At 41.8% G+C, this 27,313-nt stretch overlaps 1 protein-coding gene across 11 annotated transcripts in view; it reads left to right on the top strand.

Annotated features, from left to right (window-relative positions):
* Positions 1–27,313, top strand: part of LOC132883405 (protein Dok-7-like) — a 105,188-nt gene that overhangs the window by 34,632 nt on the left and 43,243 nt on the right. For 10 of the 11 annotated variants that reach the window (XR_009654317.1, XM_060917006.1, XM_060917005.1 and 7 more), the window contains exons 4-7: positions 2,949–3,149; positions 10,172–10,291; positions 14,486–14,578; positions 14,673–15,400. Coding sequence is in view for 10 of the 11 variants with exons in the window: in XM_060917006.1 (XP_060772989.1) it covers positions 2,949–3,149; positions 10,172–10,291; positions 14,486–14,578; positions 14,673–15,400 (1,142 nt within the window). In the remaining variant the exon portion in view is untranslated. The remainder of the gene's footprint in view (positions 1–2,948; positions 3,150–10,171; positions 10,292–14,485; positions 14,579–14,672; positions 15,401–27,313) is intronic. The other variant, XM_060917007.1, reaches the window with a different exon arrangement.

The raw sequence follows: 27,313 nt of genomic DNA, 5'->3' as shown, positions 1-27,313 counted from the left end.
TGCCTTAAACTCATGTCACGTATCTGTCCAGGGACGTGCACAGGATTATAGAGGGGCAGGGGCTCAAAGTCAGAAAAAGGGCAGCAAGTGCATGATTTTTTTTTTCCCCGGTCCTTTCCAAAATATGGAAATGTAGAATTAAAATTAACGTACTAATAGGAAGGTAAGTACTTAGCTATGTGTCCTGTGTTGGTGAAAGTGATATGCAATTGCCATTTCTTTTGTGTCAGCAAAATTGTCACTCACATTATCATAGGCTTGGAAGACATGCAAAGCAATAAAACACTGGTGCGTTATTAGGCTTTTTTATTGTTAAAGATTTAACATTGAACAGTGAAACCTGAACTTTGAACAAATAAGTAAATAGCCTAATGGACAAAATGATAATCAGTCAGCGGCATTTTATTTTGTATTTTATACTCGATTTCCTGTACCATGCAAACTTCTCTGTGCTGCTCGATGCACCGTACTCCGACGTCCAGCAAAAATAGAAACTGACACATAACATTGTTTTTTTCTGAAACATAACCCACATTTGATTTGAGCACGTTGTGGAAGAGGTCGACGACTAGTTATATACACAAGAGGAGAACGTAAGCTTCCCGACGATATATGATACTTGCATGTAGACCGAAGCACGGCCGAGGCAATCGATTGTGAACAGTAACAGGTCAGGTCACGTCAGTTAACAAGGAGATTATTAAACTACAGAGACTTAAATTACTCGCACAAATGTCATGTACATACAGTTTGAAAGGGCTAACTGTTAGACCGTAACTCACATGTTCAAGCTGCCTCACTGTCACGTCTCCTCTGTTCTCATTGTGGCAGCGCAGCGGCTTCTTCCCTCTCACTCCCGTCCGCGCGCCCTCTCTCTGGCCGCACTCGAGCGGAGCAGCAATAGACAGAGAAGCGGCAGCTCAACGCACACAACGACCCCGTATTACAAGAAAATTGGTAGATTGCCGTGGAGTTTTTGTACCGCCGTTGTTTTAAACTTCTAACAGGACTGTATTATTTATTATTAGGATTATTATTGTTATAAAAGGGCAACATTTAATTTGAGGCAAAAAGGGCAGGGGCTCAAGCACCCCTAAAGCCCTATGTGTGCACGTGCCTGTATCTGTCCACCAAATCTGGGCTTGATATGCAGAAGCATTGCAGACATACTGCCTCATTTACTGTTTGGCTTCTGCGCCATCAAACATCAAATGCCTTAGACTTGTTGGCAAACGCCTCTGAAAATGAACAATCCACCCAATGACTGGTTTCCAGGTTCAATCTGTATATCATATCCGTCAGCTTTGCTGAAGATTGGATTAGATTTGTAGAAGGAGTAGCCAAAAATTTTTCATTTATTGTGGTAATTACTGTAGGTCAGTATCTAGCATTCAGCACTCAAAGAGCCAAATAGTAATTGTTTAGCTCGAGGTAAGGAATCAGCATAATGAAAAGCAAAGTGGTGCATTATAATGCCAGCATCAGGCCAATCAGGCTTATCTCTCTTCAAGGACACCTTCAGCTGGACAGACTAAAGGTCTAAAGCGCTGCTGAATCATGCTGTCTTTGGGTAGAGCTGAATTCCCAGCAGAGACACTATCAGCAGGCAGTCAAACGGCATTCTGGCTAATGTAAGAAAATGGTACTTAAAGTACAAATAGCTCAAGGTCTTGTCGAGACGTTTAAACTAAAAAAAAAAAAAAATATATATATATATATATATATATATATATATATATATATATTACAAAGTAGATAGTGGACAGCATTAAAGATGACATTTTCAGGGTGGGTGGCACGGTGGTGTAGTGGTTAGCACTGTTGCTTCACAGCAAGAAGGTTCTGGGTTCGAGCCCAGCGACTGACGGGGGCCTTTCTGTGTGGAGTTTGCATGTTCTCCCCGTGTCTGTGTGGGTCCCCTCAGGTGGTGTTTACATTAGACCGTATCCGTCTCGTTTTCGTTGCAGATGCACTGTCCGTGCACATTAAAACGCCGGGAAACGACTCCACAGGCGGAACAACTTGAATCCGCCAGGGCCCACGTATTCAACCCAGTTCGTATCTGATCCGGTGCTGTGTAAACATTGAGGAACGAGGAAACGCAGTGCTGAGCTCTAGCTGACGTCGTCATTGGACAACGTCACTGTGACATCCACCTTCCTGATTCGCTGGCGTTGGGATCACACACACAGCGGCTCAGTCCCGAATCACTGCTCGTGCGCTTCACTCGCGCGCTCTGTGAGCTGCGCAGGGCCAGAGTGCGCACCCTCCAGAGGGCACACGCTGTTCAGGGCGGAGTGATTTGGAGCGCAGGAGGAAGCGCTGAGCCGCACTGAGGTTTATTTACACATTTCAACTTATTTACCTCCTTCAGGCGCTTAAACTCAGTGAGAACATGACCATCACAGCCAGGTGTGTTTATCTGCTGGAGAAGGTGTTCGCTTGCCATCCTTCCACTTGCAAGTGGTGAGTGACTCGCGCATGCCCGATATGCACTGGGATCATGTGACGTGCCGTCTAATTAGTCATGTGATTAGCGTATCCGTGTATTGGCGTTGCTGTGTGCACGCGAATCGTTTTAAAAACGTTAATCTGATGATCCGCTGATACGGTCTAATGTAAACACCACCTCAGGGTGCTCTGGTTTCCCCCACAGTCCAAAAGCATGCAGGTTAGGCCAATTGATGGCTCAAAATTGACCGTAGGTGTGAATGTGAGTGTGAATGGTTGTTTGTCAGCCCTGCGATGACCTGGTGACTTGTCCAGGGTGTACCCCGCCCCTCGCCCATAGTCAGCTGGGATAGGCTCCAGCTTGCCTGCGACCCTGTACAGGATAAGTGGTTACGAATAATGGATGGATTTTCAGGGTGGATTTTTCATTCAGTTCTCTCTCTCTGTCTCTCTCTCTCTCTCTCTCTCGCTCTTTATCCCCCTTCCACCCCCTACAGTACATAGTTTTAAGGTGACAGTCCTGCCTGGTACAAAGCTGGAAACTGGTCCGGCCACACTTCATTTGTGCAACAATCTGCTCGTCATTGCCAGGGACGTCCCCCCTGTTATCAGCGGCCAGTGGAACCTCCTGGACCTGCGCAGATATGGCCCAGTCCCCAGTGGCTTTGTGTTTGAGGGTGGCACTCGCTGTGGTTTCTGTAAGTAAGCAGGGTATATAAGTGTGTTCTGCTGTCATCCTTGTGAGGGTTGTGAAAAAAATCAGACAGAATACTGCAGACCATAGCTTTAATGTAATGATCCAAATATTTGGATTTTTTTTCTTGTTTACACTTGCAAGGGTGGAATTATGCTTATGTGAAACAAGGCACCGATATGGGTGTTGGTGTTTCAACCAAAACAACTGTCAGTCCTGATACAGGTACTATTATTATTATTAATGTGAAAGGTTTTAGGCCTTTTATGTGCAGCACTTTTCATGTCTCTGCGGTGTTTAATGCCGGACAGATGTTTAGTCAAGAGTCAGTGATGTGTTTGTGTTTGTACAACATGAACGTGTGGTATGCTGCGTATGTGGCACGGCTTTCTTTCATTAAACCCCCTGACATGCAGCTTGTTCATACAGTGCCAATTTTTTTCATCACCTGTTAGATGAGCCAGAACGTTTTCTGTGCTTCACACACTGCAATTAACAACAAGAATATCTGACAATTTTGACCTTGTGGGGACATTTGACACTAATCTTTGGCTCATTATTGAAGATAAGGTTATTGTTAAGTTTAGGTATAGGTATGAAATTACAGTGCCCTCCACAATTATTGGCACCCCTTGTAAAGATTAGTAAAAAGGGTTAGGAAAAAATCCACCTGTTGGTGAAGTAGCGTCATCTCACACTGAAAAAAAAAAAAGAGAAATCCAGCCTTCAGTTGAAATAAATTTATTCAGAGAAAAACAAATCCCTCATCAATAAATAATTATTTTCAGCAAAAATACATGTCACGATTATTATTGGCACTCCTGGATTTAATACTTGGTAAAACCTCACTTTGCCAGTAAGGCCCAATCCCAATTCTAATTTCTACCCCTACCCCTCCGCCTTCCCCTCCGCCTTCCCCTTGGCCCTTCCCCTTGAAACTGAGCTACAAGGGATAGGGCTTGAAATTCAACCCTTACGTATTGGGATAGCCCTTCAACGATCGCATACGTCATCGCGTACCTCCGTCAGCGTTTACATTAGCAAAACGCGACCAAATGCGTCATTGGCTGCGACCAGCCGCTACAGTCAGAGCCAGAGGCAGAAATCTCTGCTGGCAGGGTGTGATTTGTTAACTAACACCACTGAATGGGATATCTTTGGCGCTTCGTGCACCACATCCGACAGAATGAGGTGTCAGAACACTCATGTAAACAATAAAAGCGAGAATAACAGAACAAAACGTACGCAGTCAAGCAACCGAAAACAATACTCACTCCCAAAGCTTTTTAGCAGCAGCTTGGATTTCAGAAATCGCTGCTCATTCTCAGCTCGAAAGCGAATCAAGCGGCGTGTTTCCTCTGGATAACAACTTAAAACACGTAAATAATGGAGAAAATACATTTATGACAATCTTTCGCCGCGGGAACCGCCATCTTTCTGAAATCCGCATGAAATCTCGCTGAAATCCGCATGGCATTGTGGGAAATCACTCAAACCCCTTCGTTCGGAGTCAGCTCCAGGAAAATCTCCGTTTGGAGGGGTACAGAAGCCCTACCCCTTCCCCTACCCCTCCGCTTTAACTGGGATTGGGATACCCCTACCCCTTCACGTGAACGCGCAAAATGGAGGGGAAGGGCCAAGGGGTTGGTCCAAGGGGTGAAATGGGATTCGGCCTAAAACAGCACTGAGTCTCTCCTATAACATTTTATACGGTTGGAGATACAGAGCAGGGCATCTGAGACCATTCCTCTTTACACAGTCTTTCCAGATCATCCAGGGTCCTCAGCCCTCTCTCGTGCTGTCTCCTATTCAGCTCACCACACAAGCTTTCAATGGAGTTCAGCTCAGGGGACTGAGATGGCCAGGGCAGAAGCTTAATTCTGTGCTCAGTGAACCATTTTTGTGTTGATTTGGACATGTGCTTCAGATCATTTGTCCTGCTGGAGGATCCACTGGCAACCCAGTTTTACAGTGCCTTGCAAAAGTATTCATCCCCCTTGGTGTTTGTCCTGTTTTGTTGCATTACAAGCTGGAATTAAAATGGATTCTTGGGGGGTTAGCACCATTTGATTTACACAACATGCCGACCACTTTAAAGGTGCACTTTGTTTATTTTTTTATTGTGACACAAACTAATTAAGATGAAAAAACAAATCTGGAGTGTGCATAGGTATTCACCCCCTTTCGTATGAAACCCCTAAATAAGAGCTGGTCCAGCCAATTCACTTCATAAGTCACATAATTAGTTGATCAAGATCCACCTGTGTGCAATCAAAGTGTCACATGATCGGTCACATGATGTCTGTATAAATCAACCTGTTCTGGAAGAACCCTGACTCTGCAGCACTACTAAGCAAGCAACATGAGAACCAAGGAGCCTCCAAACAGGTCAGAGACAAAGTTGTGGAGAAGTATAGATCAGGGTTGGGCTATTAAAAATATCCCAAACTTTGAATATCCCAGGGAGCACCATCAAATCCATTATAGCAACATGGAAAGAATGTCACCACTCCAAACCTGACCAGAGAAGGCCGCCCACCAAAACTCACAGACCAGGCAAGGAGAGCATTAATCAGAGATGCAACAAAGACACCAACAATAACGCTGAGGGAGCTGCAAAGATCCACAGCGGAAATGGGAGTATCTGTCCATAGGACCACTTTAAACCATGGAAGATTCTCACTGGACAGACTAAAGATTCTCTGGTCAAATGAGACTAAAATTGATCTTTTTGGCCATTATGGGAAATGGCATGTGCGGTGCAAATCCAACACCCTGAGAACACCATCCTTACAATTAAGCATGGTGGTGGCGGCATCATGCTGTGGGGATGTTTTTCATCTGCAGGAACAGGAAAGCTGGTCAGGACTGAAGGAAAGATGGATGGCACTAAATACAGGGCAATTCTGGAGGAAAACCTGTTTGAGTCAGCCAGAGGTTTGAGACTGGGACGAAGGTTCACGGTCTCGCAGGACAATGACCCTAAACATTCTGCTAAAGTGGCACTGGAGTGGTTTAAAGGGAAACATTTAAATGTCTTGGAATGGCCTCGTCAAAGCCCAGACCTCAATCCAATTGAGAATCTGTGGCATAACTTGAAGATTGCGGTACACCAACGCAACCCATCTAACTTGAAGGAGTTGGAGCAGTTTTGCCTTGAGGAATGGGCAAAAGTCCCAGTGGCTAGATGTGCTAAGCTAATAGAGACATACCCCAAGAGACTTGCAGCTGGAATTGTAGCAAAAGGTGGCTCTATAAAGTATTGACTTTTTTTCTCTTTTTTTTGGGGGGGGGGGGGAATACCTATGCACACTCCAGATTTCTGTTTTTTCATCTTAATTAATTTTTTTTGTCACAATAAAAAAAACAATGTGCACCTTTAAAGTGGTAGGCATGTTGTGTAAATCAAATGGTGCTAACCCCCCCAAAATCCATTTTAATTCCAGCTTGTAATGCAAGAAAACAGAACAAATACCAAGGGGGATGAATATTTTTGCAAGGCACTGTAGTCTCCTGGCAGAGGCAGCCAGATTTTTATTTAAAATGTCCTGGTATTTCATGGAGTCCATGATGCCATGTACTTTAACAAGGTTTTCAGGACCTTTTGGAGGAAAAACAGCCTCAAAACATCACAGAACTTCCACCATATTTTACAGTTGGGATCGGGTTCTTTTCATTGTAGCGATCTTTCTTTTTACACCAAACCCACCTTGAGTGTTTATTGCCAAAAAGCTCAATTATTGTTACATCAGACCATAGAACATGGTTCCAGTCAAAGTTGTCGCAGTGTTTTGCAAACTTCAGGCACTTATGTTTGTGGTTAACTGACAGAAAAGGCTTTTCTGGCAAATCTCCCAAATCATCTGCTGGCATGGAGGTGGCATGTGATGGTGGTTTTGGAGACTTGGAAACCCCAAGATTTTACTTGTAATTCACCAACAGTGATCCTTGATGATTTTTTTTTTTACTCTCTTACCCTCCTCGTCACTGTACTGTACGTAGGGGCAAAATAAACTCAGGTCCCCTTCCAGGAGAGTTTGTAACAGTTCCAGTTGGTGTCCACGTTTTATTCTTGCCCTAATAGTAGAAACAAATATTTTCAAATGAATAGCTTTTTTTTAAAATAACCATTCCCTGACTTATGAAGGCCAACACACTTGTCCCTCATTTGGTTTGTGTTTTCTCTTATCTTTCCCATGCTGATGGATAACTAAGCGATTTTGGCCTCGGTGTCATCTCATATTTGTACCCCAGTTAATCAGGAAGTCATGAATTACAACTTGAAAGTTTCTACACACTCCAATCAACTCAAAAATGTACAGTTTAAATAGGACACATGCTTCAGTTACATATTGTGTTCACTATAATTTCCAGGGGTGCCAATAATTGTGGTGCATGTATTTTTGTTGAAAATTATTACTTGATGAGAGATTTGTTTTTCACCCTGGCGACTTGTCCAGGGTGTACCCCGCCTTTCGCCCGTAGTCAGCTGGGATAGGCTCCAGCTTGCCTGCGACCCTGTAGAAGGATAAAGCGGCTAGAGATAATGAGATGAGATGAGATGAAATGAAGCTACGTCACCAAATGGTGGATTTTTTTTTTTTCTAACGCTTTACAAATCTTTACAAGGGCTGCCCATAATTGTGGAGGGCACTGTAATTAGCTGCATTTCTAATTAAATCAATGGAAGGCCCTCACAAGAAAAGTCAGACAAACACGTGTGTGGGGGGGGGGGCTAAGAGTCTTCATTCTGGGTGGTCTAGTTGCTAAGTTAATGTATGTCTCCGTGTTGACTACCAGCCAGGGGAGGTCACACATCCATCACACAAATCTAAACATCTATTCACCCATTGACCCACACATGCTCACCCAAGGCCAGCTGTTACTCAAAGTATTTCTGAAGCGTGTTTTTTCTATTTACACACACACACACCCACGAGAGAAGCAGACCATCAATTACTACTACATTTGTATATACCCTGAAGCTGCACAGCAGTGTTTGAATGGTAATAATTAAATAATATTGGCTGGCGTTGAGTTGTATATCAGATATATTCCATTCAGCTAGCATAATATACTGAACGAGTCAAAGACGAGTTCAGTATCATGCTAGCTGAATGGGCTATATCTGATATACCATGAAAAAAAAGCCAGCCAATATTTTATTATTATTATTATTATTATTATTATTATTATACATATCTTTCAGGTGTTCAATGCATGTTTCTCTTTCAAAATTCTCTCAAAATCTTCCGTATTTAACGAAACAAACCTGGCAGCCATGTTTGTTTGCAAATTGTTAGTCACTCGCTAGTGTGGAAGTTTTACACTTCCGACATGTGGCGTCATGTTGTCTTGACAACCATGCAATATTGTAAGCCATCTTCAACACTCATTCTCCATTGGGTAGAGTGACGTAATGCACACAGGATAAGCGATATGCTAACAATATTGCATGCTATCAAACCAAATGAATGAAACCCACTAAAAGGGAATAGAACGCATGTTTTTTATTCCATGGAAGAAGTGTCCTGTATGTATAATAATATTCAGTACATTGCTATCCTGAATAGACACGAATCTTATTCTTGTCATGTTTTTAAAGGAATATTCCAGTGTTTTGAACTTAATCCCTATACATCACATCTGTAGTCTTTTTTAGAAACTCACTTATAATGGACATTCAGAGGTAAGTCTTAAAATGCTGATGACACGTTTTTGACATCTTTGGCGATGTTTTATAACATAAAAAGTAATTCCTGATGATCCATATATTAATTCACGAAGGCGCCTATTTTACAAGTTATGACAAGTTATGATAAAAAACGCGGCTATTTGGGCAAATTTGACAGGGCTGCAGCACCCAGGAGACGAAAGAGGAGGAGGAGCTATATGACGTCAGCGAAAGAACTTTCCTCCTCACTTACCAGTTTGTTGTTGATGCGACAGGTGTTCAGTTTATCATTATTAGTATTTTTATTAGACATTATATATATATATATATATATATATATATATATATATATATATATATATATATATAGTTATTATGTCTTCGCGTTCTGTTGCCAGCTTTTGCTCCAAAACCCACAAGGATGGGGTAAGTTTATTCAAGTTTCCCAGAGATCCCGAGCTGCATGCGAAGTGGGTGAAGCAAGTCAGGCGCACTCGTGACAAGTGGGAGCCCTCACCAACATCCGTCCTGTGCTCTGAACACTTCGATTTGGATTGTTTTGACACCCTTCCCAGCTTAAAAGAATCTCTTGGGTGTTCAGTTCAGCACAAACGTGTGTTACTACCATCAGCAGTGCTTACACAGTGTTGCCAGATACTGCTGAAGTTTTCCAGCCCAAAATATGTCCAAAACCCACCAAAATGCACTTGAAACCGCCCAACTGGGCGGGATTCCTCCCAATCTGGCAACACTGCCAGTATTCCGGAGGGGGTCTACTAGTAGCTATGCCGGATCCAAAGACAGTCCTCCTGTCAGAACATGTGTTGTGAAACGACATAAGATAAAGGTACGTAGAGCTATAGATTCTACATGATAATCATAAATGTAATCATAAAGTCGGTGTGATATCAGTCATGTATTTGCTTGTGAAAGCTTGCGGCTTTCATGTAACTGCCGCCTAGCAACGAGAGGCAAAGGGTAAAGAGGGTAGGCTATCATAGATTCTATTCGGAAGAGATCAACACAATTCTAGACTCCCAGAAGAGGAAGAGCTAGCACTAGAGAGTTCACCGGCGTTTTCATGCGCCATTTCCATTGAGTAGAACCAGAGTAGAACAGCCAGTGAACCGCAGCGTGTTCTCCCGCTGACGTCACAACATGGCCGCGAGCCACGGACCCAGTTTTCTTGCGCTGTGCAATTAAAAGTTGGATATTCGCGTAACAACAGCTTCTTTTCACGTAATTATAACAGAAATCTAACATGTTTGCCATGTTGTATAGTTTATTTAAGAAATTGCATAGAGTCATGTTCGTGTCATCAGCCCTTTAAAGGTCTATGTGTCTGTGTGTAGGGGCTGGTGTGTTCTTCTTATCCTGTGCTGAAGGGGAGCAGATCAGTTTTCTGTTTGACTGCATTGTGCGCGGCATCTCTCCCTCCAGAGCTCCCTTTGGAATCAAACCGCTGCTGCCAGGTGTGTGTGTGTGTGTTTGTGTGTGTTTCAGTGCATATGATCATTTGAAAATACTGGCTACAGCATGTTCACAGCTATGACTGTTCATTAATTCAGGTTTATAAGCATGCAGGGTAGAATTACATTAGCAATGAGTACAGTGTCAAAACTTTATAATCACCATCCAGTTTAAATGATCACAATACATTGTATGTCAATTATTTATGCTTTCCATCTCATTAAGTTTCTTCCATTTGTGCCTAAGCTTCCTGGTGTTTTCATTTTCAGATGCGTGACGGTGGTGGTAATAGATCATGTGCATGTGTTTGTTCAGCTCGCTCATTAGTGTGTGGCTGCATCAGTCAGTCAGCTAAGATTTGTAGGTATTTCTGTTCTCACACTTCACAGTAGCCAAACAGGTCTGAGCTCATCAACTATTCTTGCACTCATAAGCAGAATAATTACTGGGTGATGAGAAGGCGAGGTGGGGGCTGAAGTCACATCACAGCCTCCAACACAGTTAATTACTTGTAGTACACAGTCTCCCTTTCCTCCCCTTCTCCATCACTTTAGGTCACTGTGTCTCTCATTTTCTTCCACTGTCCACACTCTGTACATGCTGTAATAAGAGCAGCCCTGTGCTCCTCTGTGCCTGAGTTTATGTAGTCATTGACTAGAAACTAAATCAGCAACAGATGCGTTGGCTCTGCAAATTTCACACCATTCTCAGTTACTTCTCCTTGGAATCAAAACATGTTGGCTTTGCCATCAGTGACAAAGAAAAAATATTTTCCAAAGTTTCCTAAAAGTTGGTTTAATAGCCCTTATTAGCAATGTTGTTGAAAGATCAACAGCCTCCCTCTGTCTGTGTTTTTATTTGGTTGCATGCCATCATTCCCGCATGGTAGACCTATTAATAGTAGTTAAATGTTAAACAAACAGCTAGGCGTTTGCCTCAACACCCCACCCTCTACATTCGTCTCCACTGGTTCTGCAGTACAAAAATACACTACAAGAGGGCAGCATTTCATATTCAAACTCTATCATTACAAACTCCTTACAATAATGTACAAAGAAAGTGTACAACAGATAACACACTGATTAGTGTATTGCATCGTTTTCCTTGATTTTGTGGTACATCACATCACCGCTGTATTCTTATTTTATTTATTATCTGTAATCTGCATTATCAGTAAAAAGAACAATGGTATCACCTGATTTTTTTTTTTCAGGCTTAAAAGTAAATATTTGTCCGAAAGGGTTTATCTAGATTCATGTGAAAAGTTCATCTTTTGACGAAAAGAATTTGGTAACAGCTAAATAAATTGCATGCTGGTTTTTAATAATCTGAACGGGTTGCAAAGAAGATAAAGGGAAGGATCATAAGTCTGAATCTAGCAATTTTTGCGAACATATACAGCTCCCTCCGAAAGTACTGGAATGGCAAGGTCAATTCTTTTGTTTTTACTTTACACTGACATAACAAACAAATTAGTAAGTTGATCCTGTTTTTGTCCAGTTTTCCCTCATATATAGGCCCCTTATTTATTAACACTACCTAGGAATTCTCTAGGCCAGGGGTCTTCAATCCTATCCACAAAGGGCCAGTGTGGCTGCAGGCTTTCATTCCAACCAAGCAGGAGCTACACCTGATTTCACTTGTTTAATCATTTCACCCTCGTCTCCAGTCAACAATCAAGTGAGCCTCCAATTTGGCTGTAATGAAAGCCTGCAGCTACACCGGCCCTTTGCGGATAGGATTGAAGACCCCTGCTCTAGGTTATAGGCTGGTAAATAGCTCTAGGCCTAGATACGTGTGTGTGTGTAGGCCCTGACCTGTTACAGCACTGTTACTAGTTAGCAGTTTCACTTTTGTGTAATTTTTTGAATACAGTCTAATCTATAGAACAGATCTGAAAGTAACTAGGCTAATGGGGTTTGCAAATGGCCCCAAATGTAAACAGCTTCCTTTTCAGTCAGTGCGTTTACATGCACATCCAAATCGAGCTACTGTCGGTAATCGAGCTAAGGGTCCCAGCAGGGGTGCCAGAGAAATCCAATCCTACATGCACACTAGGAAATCGAGCTATTGTGTGAGGTACATTGTGCACCCGAGCCACAGGTGGCGCTACGCGCCCCATCGTGTTGGTACACTTCCGGTTGTCGTCATGAAGAAGAGGAGTGATTTCCACTTTACATTCACACCACATGTCATTGCCACCTGTTGGCTACAAACTGTCCTGCGCAGACCACTGTTTTGTAAGACAACTTATTTTGCACAATTGTATATTTTTCTACAGTCCATTTTTTGCTTACAATTTAACTTATGTCTTAATAAACACACAAAAAGTTCAATTGTTTTTGTTTTTTTGTCTCCTTGTTCCTCCTGACCTCTTCTGCTGCTCGCTACTACTACTGTTGTCATGCCGACTGAGGCTGTTTTGTTTCCCGCTTGTGGTCTCGTCACTCGTCACTTCCGGAAGGGAAGTAAGTAGCTCGACTACGTAGCTCGATAGGGTTACATGCACTAAGTAGCTCAGCTACAATCGCATAATCTAGGTCGTGTAGCTCGATTACGAGAAATCCAGTTCGTTCTGATTTCAGCCAAGCTAAGGTGTATCCATGGCATTTAGAACTTCGATTTCAGTCGAGCTATGGCAGAAATTCGATTTTCTCTATGTGCATGTAAACGCACTGACTTTCCCAATCATCAGTCAGTTGTAATTTGTCTGGGATTGTCAAATGACAGGTGTCAATAGTTATTTGAAGCAACTACTGATAGTCTTGTTTTGTTGCCTGCTTTTCTTTCGTCTTACTCAACATTACGGGAGCATTTTGCAAAGTTAATATCTAAGCAAGGACCACAAGCTCTTTCTTCCATTTTCCTGTAACTGCATAGTCCCTTTTTCTACACAGATCTTTTAATCCATTGACTTTCCAAACATCCAACTCTTCTGTTTCATCTCTTTCTTCACCATTATTTTTGATTTGGGGAGCCATGCCCTTTGACCCGGCCCAGCATGCACCGCGCATACCAATATGCCGAATTTGCTTATTGAGCATGCATTTCGCCTCCTAAAGAGGAATCTCAACAGACTCCAAACAAACCAGAGCTGAAAGAAGCTGCAGTAAAGGGCTGGGAAAAATATTGCAAAAGAAGAATACAACAGTTCAGTGATGTCAGTGGGTCACTGGCTTGACGCAGTTACTGCAAGCAAGGGATATGTAAATATTGTCCAAATATTGTGACTTCAGCTTACGTGAAGACCACGCGTTCCAATACGTTTGCTCATAAAACCATGTTTTAGGTTGTTTAACACATCTAGATGTAAATATCAGGAAATGAAAGCTGAAATTCTGATCTCTCTTATATTCATCTTTTTATCTCAAACCCAAAAGACTTCAGTGTACAGCAAAAACAAAAGAAATGGTCTTGCCTTTCCAATACTTTTGGAGGGGACTATGTTATTGCTGTATCTTTTGACAGCCCAGTAGGAATACAGGCCTGTATGTGCTCACTGCATTGGATATTACATAATGGTGAATAGTGAAATTTGTTCTGACAGCCCCTGTCCATATTATGTGTGTTAGCCTTGCATTTGCCCACTTCTGATATTGATAACGTTTATACTGAGAGCTATAGCAGTTGTGGAATAGTTTTCCTATGCAGTTGAAAAGTGTTTGGTGGAGCAAAAAGAGTGAACTGCACAGAGTTTATCCTTAAGTATTTAGCTCTATTGCCATCACGCGGCGTCTGGCGTCCATCAGTCTGTCCATTGTCCGTCCACAATTCACAAGAATTGCTACTCCTCCCTGAGTTTTCAATGGATTTTGATTCTGATTGTTTTGTTTGGAAGATCTAATCAGTCTGCACAAAAGTTACTCCCTGGTTTTGTGATTAGGCCGGTTAACGAGCTTTCAGGAAAATCACTACTCTTCCCTCAGTTTTCAAAGGTTTCTGATTCCAATTGTTTTGTTCTGAAGATCAGATTGTCATGAACAACAACTTAGCTAATTATAAATGAGTCTGGTTTCTCATGGCATGGCCGTGTGAGTTACTGCGTCGCTGACGCTCTGTTTTTTTTTTCTTCCGTTAACTATTGAAAACTGCAGATGTTAAAAGTATCACAATAAACTGGAAGCTAAGCTTAGTGTATTCCAAAATACCTAGATTAAGAGGTTCCTGGTGAATTTTCCCATTTGTATGACTCTCAGAGTCCAGTGCCAGTGCAGCATCTGCAGAGGAGCGACTGAACCAGGAGGCTGAGGAGTTGGAGAAGAGGCTCAGCCTGCTGTCTCATAGCACAGGTGCTTGTCTTTTTAAGGTTTTAGGTATTAAATGTCGGTTACTCTGCTCCCACGTGGTAAAGTCTAAGTCTCCTTTTTCTATTTGTTGTAATAGCGTCCACCTCTAGTTTCAGTTCTTCAGTTACTGGAGATGACCGCAGCGTATCTGGGTCCTCTGACTCAGAAACCAGCCACTCAGATTCCAGTATTGGCAGCCGACTGACCCTGTGGGTAGAGCCGGGTCCAACCACCACAGCTGAGTCCACTAGAACTGCCTCTCCTGGAGAGGAGAAACTGCCAGTTATTCCAGCCAGTGGGCCCAGACTGCCATCAAAGCCCACTCTTTCACGGAGGCTTCAGGAAATTGGCCGACAGAGCTCCTCAGACAGCGGCATTGCCACAGGAAGCCACTCATCCTATTCTGGCAGCTTTTCATCCTACACAGGCAGCCTAGATACAGGGAGCCCCCGAGAGGAGTACGGCACTCTGCTCAGCCTACCACCATTCTCCAGCCCCGAAAAGCATCGGTGTACCTGTCCAGTCAGCCACACCCACGAGTACCAAGTGCCTTCATCACTGCGTTACCTGTATGACACACCACGCAGTCTTCTTGAAGAGGCCAGAGAGCAGAAAGAAGCTGCAGCCAGTGAACAGACTGAGGAAACCGTTAAAGAGCGGACTGAAGCCTCAGCTACTGCATGCCCTGTTCCTGAATCTCCTAGAGATTTGGGGACTCAAGGTTCATCCAGCATGGATATACACTCTGACTGCCTGATTTGCTGTCCCCATCTGACTTCATCTAGAATGCTCTTCACCACCTGCCCCATCTGTGGTGGCTTAAAGGTACACAACCATGACGCACAATAGTGGACATTACAGAATATCAAGCAGTATTCAAGGTAAATTTTCTTAGTAATTAGTGGTTGAAACTAATTTCAGGCACTATTTTACGATAGAAATATAAGGCATTACAAGCTATTCTAATTAGAAATAACATTAGAAAGCTGCTGTTTTCTCTGTTCATTTTGCACTGATCCAGTGGTGTTTGAAAGTTTGTGAACCCTTTAGAATTTTCTATATTTCTGCATAAATATGACCTAAAACAACATCAGATTTTCACACAAGTCCTAAAATTAGATAAAGAGAACCCAGTTAAACAAATGAGACAAAAATATTGTACTTGGTCATTTATTTATTGAGGAAAATGATCCAATATTACATATCTGTGAGTGGCAAAAGTATGCGAACCTCTAGGATTAGCAGTTAATTTGAAGGTGAAATTAGAGTCAGGTGTTTTCAATCAGTGGGATGACAATCAGGTGTGAGTGGGCACCCTGTTTTATTTAAAGAACAGGGATCTATCAAAGTCTGATCTTCACAACACATGTTTGTGGAAGTGTATCATGGCACGAACAAAGGAGATTTCTGAGGACCTCAGAAAAAGTGTTGTTGATGCTCATCAGGCTGGAAAAGGTTACAAAACCATCTCTAAAGAGTTTGGACTCCACCAATCCACAGTCAGACAGATTGAGTACAAATGGAGGAAATTCAAGACCATTGTTACCCTCCCCAGGAGTGGTCGACCAACAAAGATCACTCCAAGAGCAAGGCGTGTAATAGTCGACGAGGTCACAAAGGACCCCAGGGTAACTTCTAAGCAACTGAAGGCCTCTCTCACATTGGCTAATGTTAATGTTCATGAGTCCACCATCAGGAGAACACTGAACAACAATGGTGTGCATGGCAGGGTTGCAAGGAGAAAGCCACTGCTCTCCAAAAAGAACGTTGCTGCTCGTCTGCCGTTTGCTAAAGATCACGTGGACAAGCCAGAAGGCTATTGGAAAAATGTTTTGTGATTGGATGAGACCAAAATAGAACTTTTTTTTTTTGGTTTAAATGAGAAGCGTTATGTTTGGAGAAAGGAAAACACTGCATTCCAGCATAAGAACCTTATCCCATCTGTGAAACATGGTGGTGGTAGTATCATGGTTTGGGCCTGTTTTGCTGCATGTGGGCCAGGACGGCTTGCCATCATTGATGGAACAATGAATTCTGAATTATACCAACGAATTCTAAAGGAATATGTTAGGACATCTGTCCATGAACTGAATCTCAAGAGAAGGTGGGTCAGGCAGCAAGACAACGACCCTAAGCACACAAGTCATTCTACCAAAGAATGGTTAAAGAATAAAGTTAATGTTTTGGAATGGCCAAGTCAAAGTCCTGACCTTAATCCAATTGAAATGTTGTGGAAGGACCTGAAGCAAGCAGTTCATGTGAGGACACACACCAACATCCCAGAGTTGAAGCTGTTCTGTACGGAGGAATGGGCTAAAATTCCTCCAAGCCGGTGTGCAGGACTGATCAACAGTTACCGGAAATGTTTAGTCGCAGTTATTGCTGCACAAGATACTGAAAGCAAAGGTTCACATAATTTTGCCACTCACAGATATGTAATCTCATCTCATTACCTCTAGCCACTTTATCCTGTTCTACAGGGTCGCAGGCAAGCTGGAGCCTATCCCAGCTGACTACGGGCGAAAGGCGGGGTACACCCTGGACAAGTCGCCAGGTCATCACAGGGCTGACACATAGACACAGACAACCATTCACACTCACATTAACACCTACGGTCAATTTAGAGTCACCAGTTAACCTAACCTGCATGTCTTTGGACTGCGGGGGAAACTAGTCTGGCTAACGCGACTTCAAAGCTCTGCGAGCATTTGGTCTGGCAAAGATATTAAGCCCAACCGTTTCCCAAAGTGTGTGGTTGACCCGCCTCCCTGAAATGCCTCAGTTTGCGACTGGTCGAAGCCAGAAAAGGCTGTGACGAAGCTTAAACCAATCACATCACTCTTTCCTCTGATGTATGTGACGCGACGGGGCTAACTGGTAGATTAAACTCTTACCGAAGCCGGTCGGGAGCAAGGCGAAAACGTCCTTCCTTTCAATAAATACCTCCAGGGCTGCTCTTTGCTCCGTTTTCAATGAGAACTTGCTCCATGTTCGTAATGTTTCTAGTGAATGAAGCGCTTCCGGCATAGATTCTGTAAACAATCTATGGCTTCTGGTCGCAGTTCTACTACGTCACTGCCTTGAACACGCCTCTACCCAGGGCCGTTGGAGATGCTCAAAGTTGATTGGCTCCCGATTTTTCGGGAGCTTGGAAGAGCTGGAGATAGCTTGGCCTGGCCAGACTAAGCTCGCAACAGGCCCTCGTGTTGCGTCACGCTTAGGATGGGCGGGCCCAGGCTAGGGGGAAACCGGAGCACCTGGAGGAAACCCACGCGGACACGGGGAGAACATGCAAACTCCACACAGAAAGGCCCTCGCCGGTCACAGGGCTCGAACCCGGACCTTCTTGCTGTGAGGCGACAGCGCTAACCACTACACCACCGTGCCGCCCACAGATATGTAATATTGGATCATTTTCCTCAATAAATAAATGACCAAGTATAATATTTTTGTCTCATTTGTTTAACTGGGTTCTCTTTATCTACTTTTAGGACTTGTGTGAAAATCTGATGATGATTTAGGTCATATTTATGCAGAAATATAGAAAATTCTAAAGGGTTCACAAACTTTCAAGCACCATTGTAATTCAGTCTTCCCAGATGAGGTAGAATTAGGTTATTTTAATTGTTTTGAGCACAGAAATTGCCCTGATCCGAGTTGTATGGCACACACTGTACCACTTCACTGTGAAAATGTTGAGCAAATCAGGCAGGGGAAAAGCCTTACAGACAGACAACTTTATTGTCTATTTTTAAGGTTTCTCCCCTGCCTGATTTGCTCAACGTTTGCACAATGAAGTGGTAGTGTGTGTGCTTTACAACATCCGAACTAAAAGAATTCCTTGCTGACTACTTTTATTATCTAATATTATCTGTTGTCACAATTAATTGATGTCTCTAATAATCTGATAGTCAGGATATACATGTTAGATTTAAAATTAAAAGCAGTAATTTGGGCTTAATCTGCAAATCTGATGTTCATTGTTGTCGAGGATTTAGTTGAAAGGAGCTCTCCTAGGTAGTACTGCAAATCTCCTTTGTCTTCCAAACTTCATTACCGAGAGTAAAAACAGCCCATGAGTGAGATTAGTGAGCTGAAAGTGGATAGCTTTCATACCCAGCGCGAATTGCACCAGTGTCCAGTGAAACTAGGTGCCAAACCACTATTTTGAAGAGGACCAGGGATGTACAAGGTTCCCTGTACCGTGTACATAAATGTGTCAAACTCTCTGGGCAAACAGCTGGGAAAAAATGGTTTCTTTAGAAGAGACTTTAACCTACTTGATCACATTTCCTCTGGATTGTCTGATTCCTTTCTCTTCTCCCCAAAACATACTGGTAGGTCAATTGGCTATGCCAGTGATGGACCAGTGTAATTTTGAATCGGATCGGCTCTGACCCTGACCAGATGTAAGCAGTTACAGAGGAGCAATTCCAGCGTTATGGACGTGACACTTGAACTCAAAATGGCAACAAATGACCCAGTGCATGTTTTATTGTCTCCCAGTATTTAAACAGGTGTTGCATATTTTAAGGCTGTACCATACTGGAGAAGTGATAGAACAAGAACAATTCCCATAGTACATCTAGGGCATGCCAGAAAATGCCAATAAAAGATGCGTTATGGATGTGACAGAAAAAGTATCACTTTTCTTGGGTGACTGTACGTTTTTATCAAACTCTGTGAAATTGTAAACCTAATGTCGAAATGGAGATATCCATTTGATAGAGGGGTCCAAGGTGAATATTAAAAAATCTTTGTTTAAAATATTTTGTATTTCATGCAGAGTTTCGGAAGGAAAAGTCAGCGTTATGGATGTGACGAAATTCCGTTATGGATGTGACGCGTCTGAAATAGACATGGCATACGTTTAGAATCAGCAATTTAACCACCATAACCCTTTGAAAAACTCTCTAAATATCAGCTAAAACTATCAAAGTTCTTAAATAATATTTAGGATGGCTATTGTTTTGCTGTTTTGTGGATTTTAGCATACATTTCTGTGGCTTGTGGCAATAATATAGAATTGTACATGATCAAAGTTGATTTTAGCTTGGGGTTTACATTATAAGAAAGAAAGACTGACAGTGACATATTAGGTTGGTTACAAATTGGTTCAACTTATTCACATCTGTAAAATACAGGCCTAGGTGATATCTCTGGGAGTGGTTTTGATGTTTTACATGTTGCTTTATTTTTGCATGGTGAGGTTGACATTTACATGGAATTGCCCAGAAGATAAATATACATTGGATGGATAGCAAAGGAACATTCCCACAAATCAAACAAAATCCTTTGAGTTGCTTAACGATTGTTTCCTGAACCCAACCAATTATATATTTTATTCTAACAATATACTCACCGGCGGGCGGCACGGTGGTGTGGTGGTTAGCGCTGTCGCCTCACAGCAAGAAGGTCCGGGTTCGAGCCCCGTGGCCGGCGAGGGCCTTTCTGTGTGGAGTTTGCATGTTCTCCCCGTGTCCGCGTGGGTTTCCTCCGGGTGCTCCGGTTTCCCCCACAGTCCAAAGACATGCAGGTTAGGTTAACTGGTGACTCTAAATTGAGCGTAGGTGTGAATGTGAGTGTGAATGGTTGTCTGTGTCTATGTGTCAGCCCTGTGATGACCTGGCGACTTGTCCAGGGTGTACCCCGCCTTTCGCCCGTAGTCAGCTGGGATAGGCTCCAGCTTGCCTGCGACCCTGTAGAACAGGATAAAGCGGCTAGAGATAATGAGATGAGATGAGATACTCACCGGCCACTTTATGAGGAACACCCATCCACCTGCTGTTTTACGCACTTTCTTCTCCAATCAGCCAGTCCCTTGACAGCAGCACGATGCATAAAATTGCGCAGATATAAATCAAGTGCTTCAGTTAATGTTCACTTCAAACAACAGAATGGGGAAAAATGTGATCTCAAAATGGCATGGGTGTTGGTGATAGATGGACTGGTTTGAGTATTTCAGAAACTGCTGACCTCCTGGAGTTTTCACACACAACAGTCTTCAGAGTTTACACAGAATGGTGCAAAAAACAAAAAAGCATTGAGTGAGCGACAGTTCTGTGGGTGGAAGTGCCTTGTTGATAAGAGAGGTCAGAGGAAAATGGACAGATTGATTCTAGCTTTTTTGCCAGGAAGGATATAGCAACACCTTACAACTGTGGTGAGCAGAAAAGCGTCCCAGGACGCAACAGCAGAAGACCACATTGGGTTCCACTCCTGCAACCAAGAACAGGAATCTAAGAATCAACAGCAAGCTCCTATTAAAGTGGCCAGTGAGTGTATTTATAAAATGAGTGATACCCAGACTGTAGTGAGAAGCTCAGGGTCGAGCAGATAGTGGTGTCATGTTGCATTTTGAGAATCTTTCACAGGCATTACAGCAATTCTGACATGCAAGGACAGGGCATTAGGACCTCCTACGGTCAACTGCAGTGTATGACAAGTTAATCCCCACTGATTTGTGTTAAGTGTTCAACCTGTAAGATAACACCAAGATGGCTACTTTGAAAACTTGACCATGGAAATAGGCTAGTTACTTTAGAAAGCTTTACACTGCAATGTTAAGATGTTCTGATTTCCAGTAATATTTTCTGACTGCATCAAAAAGAGAATAATGATGTCCCTGTTTTCTTCCGCAGCTCCCTAGATTTGAAAAACAAAAACCGCTACTAGAGAGAAGATTGAAAAATGATTTTAATAAAGCTCAGACATGAGCTGCTAGTGGATACATCGTGAGAAGATTTGAAGGAGATATGAGAATCTTTGAACAATTTCTGGCAGTTTGAGTCAAAAGATAAATGTGGTATAGCAATTATAGCAACACACTCATCTATTCTCTCATTTATTCTTTGACTACGTTCAGACTGCACCCTGAAACGACCCATATCCGATTTTTTTGCCCATATGCGACCTGTATCCGATTTGTTATTGACAATCTGAACGACACAGATCCGATTTTTTCACATGCGACCCAGGCCGCTTGGATATGTGGTCCTAAATCCGATGCATATCCGATATTTTCACATGCGACTGCAGCCTGACCGGATAGGTTGCATTCATGCGACCTACACGTCATCAACAAGAGACAAACGTCACTATTCTGCGTTGGCTAATCCCGCCTCTTTGGTGGAAAACAACAACATTTGTACAGTTTTCAGAATTTAAATAGACTTTTATAGAATTGATCAAGCTAATGGTGGATTTGGTAGGGACCTGGATGTTGATCTGTTAGCCTGATTAAATAAAACAGTTTCTATAACTGATTTATAACTTAAACCATCCTGTATTACAAGATTATAAGATTGTTCTGGAAATTTCCAGTAATTTGACACCTTCGGTCTCATTAGTCTGCTGCCCACATTAATCAGATTATTGTGTGAGTTCCGCCGCCGCCACAAAAACCACATCGCCAGGTCTCGCCTCATCTCCATAGCAAACTGCACTGGTGTTTCTGCACCTTGAGCCAGCGCTGAGAGAAGTTGCAGAATTCAGCTGGCTATAAACAATCTAAATAAATATTTATAAAAATGTAGAAAAAGTTTATTAATAGGACGAAATAAATATGTGCAAATTATTAAGCCTGAATTAAGAGTTTGGTAATACAGCGGCCGTATCCCAAACGACTGCCTACTGAAGCTCGAGTGCACTATATAGAGTTTAAAAATCCATTACTTCCTAGTAACATGTAGTGCACTTATATAGAAATTAGAGAGACATTTAGGAGTCAACCCTCGTTACCAGGCTACACGATTTCAGTTCAGTTCAGAAACAAAAACACACACGAGACCTCACACTTTAACACTAACCAGATAATTAAACAAACAAACAAAAAAAAGAAATCATTAAACTTGAAGAGTGCGCTTTTTTTGTTTTGTTTACGTATTACGTAGATGTGCTTATTACGTGTCAATTTGCGCATGCGGGACACTTTTGGGTCGTTTTCCGTTCATATTGGAGATCGCATACAAGTCTCATGTAATTGGTAATGTGAACGGCCTAACAAAAAAATCGGATTTCACAACAAATCGGATATGGGTCGTTTCAGGTTGCAGTCTGAACGTAGTGTTTCTCTCTCTCCATCTCTCAGTCTTTTGCAAAACATTAGCTCAACACAGTTTCGGTCCTTTGAGTCTTCGTTTGAAGATGCCACACCTGAATGTGATATTATTTAAAAGATAAGTGATAAACGCTACGAAGATAAAGAAGTATCACATTTTCCCTCCTCCATCAATGCCCTTATGAAGTGCTGTGATCAGATAACGCAGAGTAAAAGGTTCTTTGAAACCCATATTTCTTTGTGGCTAACTGAAGAAGAAGAGACCTTTATTTGTCACATGCACAGTGAGATTCATCCTCTGCATTTAACCCACTGAAGCAGTGAACACACACACACTCAGCAGTGGGCAGCCACACTAGAGCGCCCGGGGAGAAGTCAGGGGTCAGGAACCTTGCTCAAGGGCACTTCAGCCCAAGGCCACCCTTGTTAACCTAACTGCATGTCTTTGAACTGTGGGGGAAACCGGAGCACCTGGAGGAAACCCAGGCAGACACGGGGAGAACATGCAAACTCCACACAGAAAGGCCCTCGCCGGCCACAGGGCTCGAACCCAGAACCTTCTTGCTGTAAGGCGACAGTACTAACCACTACACCACCATGCTGCTGTAATTACAATTTGTTGCTCGATCAAACTGAATCCTATAAATCTCATATAGATGGTAATTCTGCACCTTGGGAGTACCGCTATATAGAGGAGATCTGTTCTCTCATACTGATCTTTTTTTTTTTTAAATTGTGGCTACACTCATAGATGTTCTTTGAGTCCAGTGATACAGGTAATTATTATTGTGAATAATTAAGCAATCTTTTAAGTAGTGGGATTATTTTAAAAAAATACTGTATATAAAAATGCCAAATATTTCTTAATATTTCTGTATAGCATTTAATTCAAATTATACGACTATAGCACTCTTAACTAGGCTTAATTAAATAACTGCAATACAGCATAAATAATTTATCAGAAATTTTTGTCACAGCATAAGAATATTATCAAGTCTCAATCAAACGAGATGTCCAAATTCATGAAAGGTGATGTATTCTTGACTTTTTAAATCTGCATTTCAAGCCCTGGTTTGTTTAATTACAACCAAGCAAATTTAAAATATAATGCTAAATTCATTTTGTTGCTGTGTGCGCGCGCACGAGGTGAATCATTTTCAGCTTGTTGAATCGACTCCAAAGATTTGGGGTTGACTTTTAGTATTCTTAGTATTCAATACCTGGATTCAACAGTGAATCAAGTCTTTTGGGGATTAACTTCGATTTCAGCCAAAAGCAGAACAGGGACTTGATCACACTTGATATGTTTATATATTAAAAAAAAGAAAGGGGAAAAAAAAACTTATTAGGCATATCAAGTGAAAATTCAAATTCAGTCCAAATTGCTTGAAACTGCTCTTATTCAATTCAGAACTGAATGCAGAACAACATTTTTACAGAATTAAAATATGTTTATCCGTTCTTGAGATATTACAAATCAAAGATTGAAAGAAATAGCTTAATTTTTTGGAAAACTGCCGTAATATTCTGTATGAGGATAACACGGTCCAAAATGGGCCTCATTAACGCATAAGATCAAATGTTTTTTCTGAATAAGTTTTCTATTTTTCAAGATATTTACATGGAAATTGGCAGGCACACAGATTGTTGTATACTGAATACAAAGTTTGAAAAATTAGTACAAATAAATTATGCAAATGAGTGTTAGTATGCTAATTAGGTTAAAAAAGTTAAATCTGTACACTCAATAGAAAAGTAATAAAAGGTTATTTCTAATACCCTCTTTGTGCTCTGTGGGCCTTTGTATTTCTCAAAAGTAGGGCCTACTAGTTTTTATATTAAAGAATATAAATATTTTTTACACGGTCCTGTTTCCATCAAATCCTGCGCTCTGATTGGCTGGCGAGCGGGTCCGTATCCTACGGTACGGACCCCAGTTACGGACCTCTGGCGACTCGCTCGTTCACAACACCAAAAAACATAGTAGCAATTTTTGTTAACATTTATTATCGCATTTCGCAGGAGAATAGCATTAATTTTACATCATGGATAGTGATAACGACAGTCTTCACAGCGAAAGCGAGTTTTACTACCCTGAGGAAGAAGAAATAAAAGAAAAACATTTCAAGAGAAAGCTAAAAACGTGTAACTGTTCCTAACGCCGAGCAAAAACATGCCTGAATCCTGAATGACTCAATTTTGTATAAATAGGGGACTACATAGGCGGCAAAATGTAGTTTTGTTTTTTTTTTTTTACTGCCATGGAAGTGCACTTGTATACCGAGGAGGAAGCCATTTGCATTACAGCCGTGAATGAGGATTCAAAATAGCATTAATTTTACAGCATGGACGATAACGACAGTGTTCACAGCAAAAGTGAGTTTTACTACCCTGAGGAAGAAGAAATAAAAGAAAATATTTCAGGAGAAAGCTAAAAACCTCTAACTTGCTCTCATTTTTAATGAGGCCCATTTTGGACCATGTTATCCTAATACATAATACGTTAGGTAAAAACTTTAAACCAGTAGAATCTCTTCTTCAAAGTTTCACCAAATGGCTTTATTTATGCAACATAAAGGTCATAATACTGTATAACCTTGGTCGAGCAAAAACACCGAGCAAAAACATGGCTGAATCCTGAATGACTCAATTTTGTATAAATAGGGGACTACATAGGCAGCACAATGTAGGTTTTTTTCCTGCCATGGAAGTGCACTTGTATACCGAGGAGGAAGCCATTTGCATTACAGCCGTGAATGAGGATTCAAAATGGCGGCTCAGCTCGGTTTTCCTTTTCGGGCGCTCTCGTTTTCTGTTAGAATTTGGTAAAGAAAAAAATAAATATATTATTTACCAGCTTAAGGTCGGTCCGTATGGTGAAATACCGTGACCTCGGCCCTGAATACTGACCTCGGCCCAGAGGGCCTCGCTCAGTACTTTCAAGACCTCAGTCACAGTATTTCACCATACGGCCCTCCCAGCTGGTAAAAAATGTTGAAAAGACAAAGTTTAATATAACATCTGTTTAACTTATAACGTGAAAGTAAGGTTAATAATATAACTTAGATTACACACATTTTTTTCAGTTTTACTCAAATTAGGGTGGTGCAAAAATGAGTACACCCCACAACAAAAACGACTACATCTAGTACTTTGTATGGCCTCCATGATTTTTAATGACGGCACCAAGTCTTCTAGGCATGGAATGAACAAGTTGGCGACATTTTGCAACATCAATCTTTTTCCATTCTTCAACAACGACCTCTTTTAGTGACTGAATGCTGGATGGAGAGTGATGCTCAACTTGTCTCTTCAGAATTCCCCATAGGTGTTCGATTGGTTTCAGATCAGGAGACATACTCGGCCACTGAATCACTTTCACCCTGTTCTTCTTCAGAAATCCAACAGTGGCGTTAGATGTGTGTTTAGTCATGTTGGAAAAGTGCACGACGACCACTGTGACCTTCTGTGAAACACGTTTAACTTCTGAACCATTTACGCTGTCATTTTCCAAGTTTCACAAGCTGTAGGTACGACAATTGCAAGATAGAGTCTAACTTTGGTAGAGATACAAAATAATTTAGATGACCACACTGATAGTCGGCTAAAAGATGTGGTTGCTTTACCAAGTTGGCACTTTCGATCTGTCTCTGCATCGCCATCTTTTGAAAAGTTACTCCCTAGATATGTGAACTGGTCTACTACTTCAACTGGTGTTCCATCTGTTAATATACCTAGGCGTGTCTTCATTCGTACCGATCCTCTGGACTTTCGTTTTTTTCTTCATCGATGCTACTAGGTTGAAAAAATATTTTAGCTACTTACAAGCAAATTTATACAAATAGCTTCACTACTCGCTTCCCAACACTGAATAATGCACAAAGTTCATAACATGAATTGTATTTTGAAGTGAGAATCCATTCATCTCATGGAGTAATCATTGACTGAAGGCCATGTTCAGTCATTTTTAACAATTTGTCATGTTAAATATCACCTTTTTAGCCGAACTGGCATGATAGCGATAATGTTCTGTGATAGGGCAGGAATGCACAGTGGTTAAGCATAAGCATGGTTCAACCAGGGACATTCTGCTTCCACGGTTTCTCAAAAATGAATGACTACAAATTTAAATATTACCCACATGAAAGCACAAGTTATGCCATGAGTTCAGCAGTGCAGTATAATGTAAAACATTTCCACACTTTAGTGGAGTTTGTATTGTTTCGTAACCTGCTCCACTTCCTCCCTGCCCACTGTGTAACTGTGTTTCGGTCTAGACCAACCCAGGCTGTGTACCGTCTAGCCTGGGGTTAGCCGTTTTCAGTGCTCTATTTAGTTGTACTTGATATGGTTGATTTTTGTTTCCTTGGCTGTTGAGTATTGGCACTTCAACAGAGCATTACATTAGGTATTGCTGTCACTTGTTCAGTTGGCACTAGAACTTTCTTGTCTAGAAGTTCAGAACTTCGTGTACCTGACTTTTGCACTCGTTATACGTCGCTCTGGATAAGAGCGTCTGCTAAATGCCATGTAATGTAATGTAATGCTCCACCAGTCACACTTCCATCAGTGTGCTTTACAACACAGTCCAACTATTCAATCATGAATTTCATTGCCAACTGTGTGGTTTTTTTTTTTTTTTATCAGTATTGTCAGTTGTAGTTGTTCCAGCCCAAATT

This window comes from Neoarius graeffei, chromosome 3 (genome assembly GCF_027579695.1).
Source record: "Neoarius graeffei isolate fNeoGra1 chromosome 3, fNeoGra1.pri, whole genome shotgun sequence".
Classification (NCBI taxonomy): Eukaryota; Metazoa; Chordata; class Actinopteri; order Siluriformes; family Ariidae; genus Neoarius; species Neoarius graeffei.
This window is presented reverse-complemented; position numbering and strand designations above follow the sequence as displayed.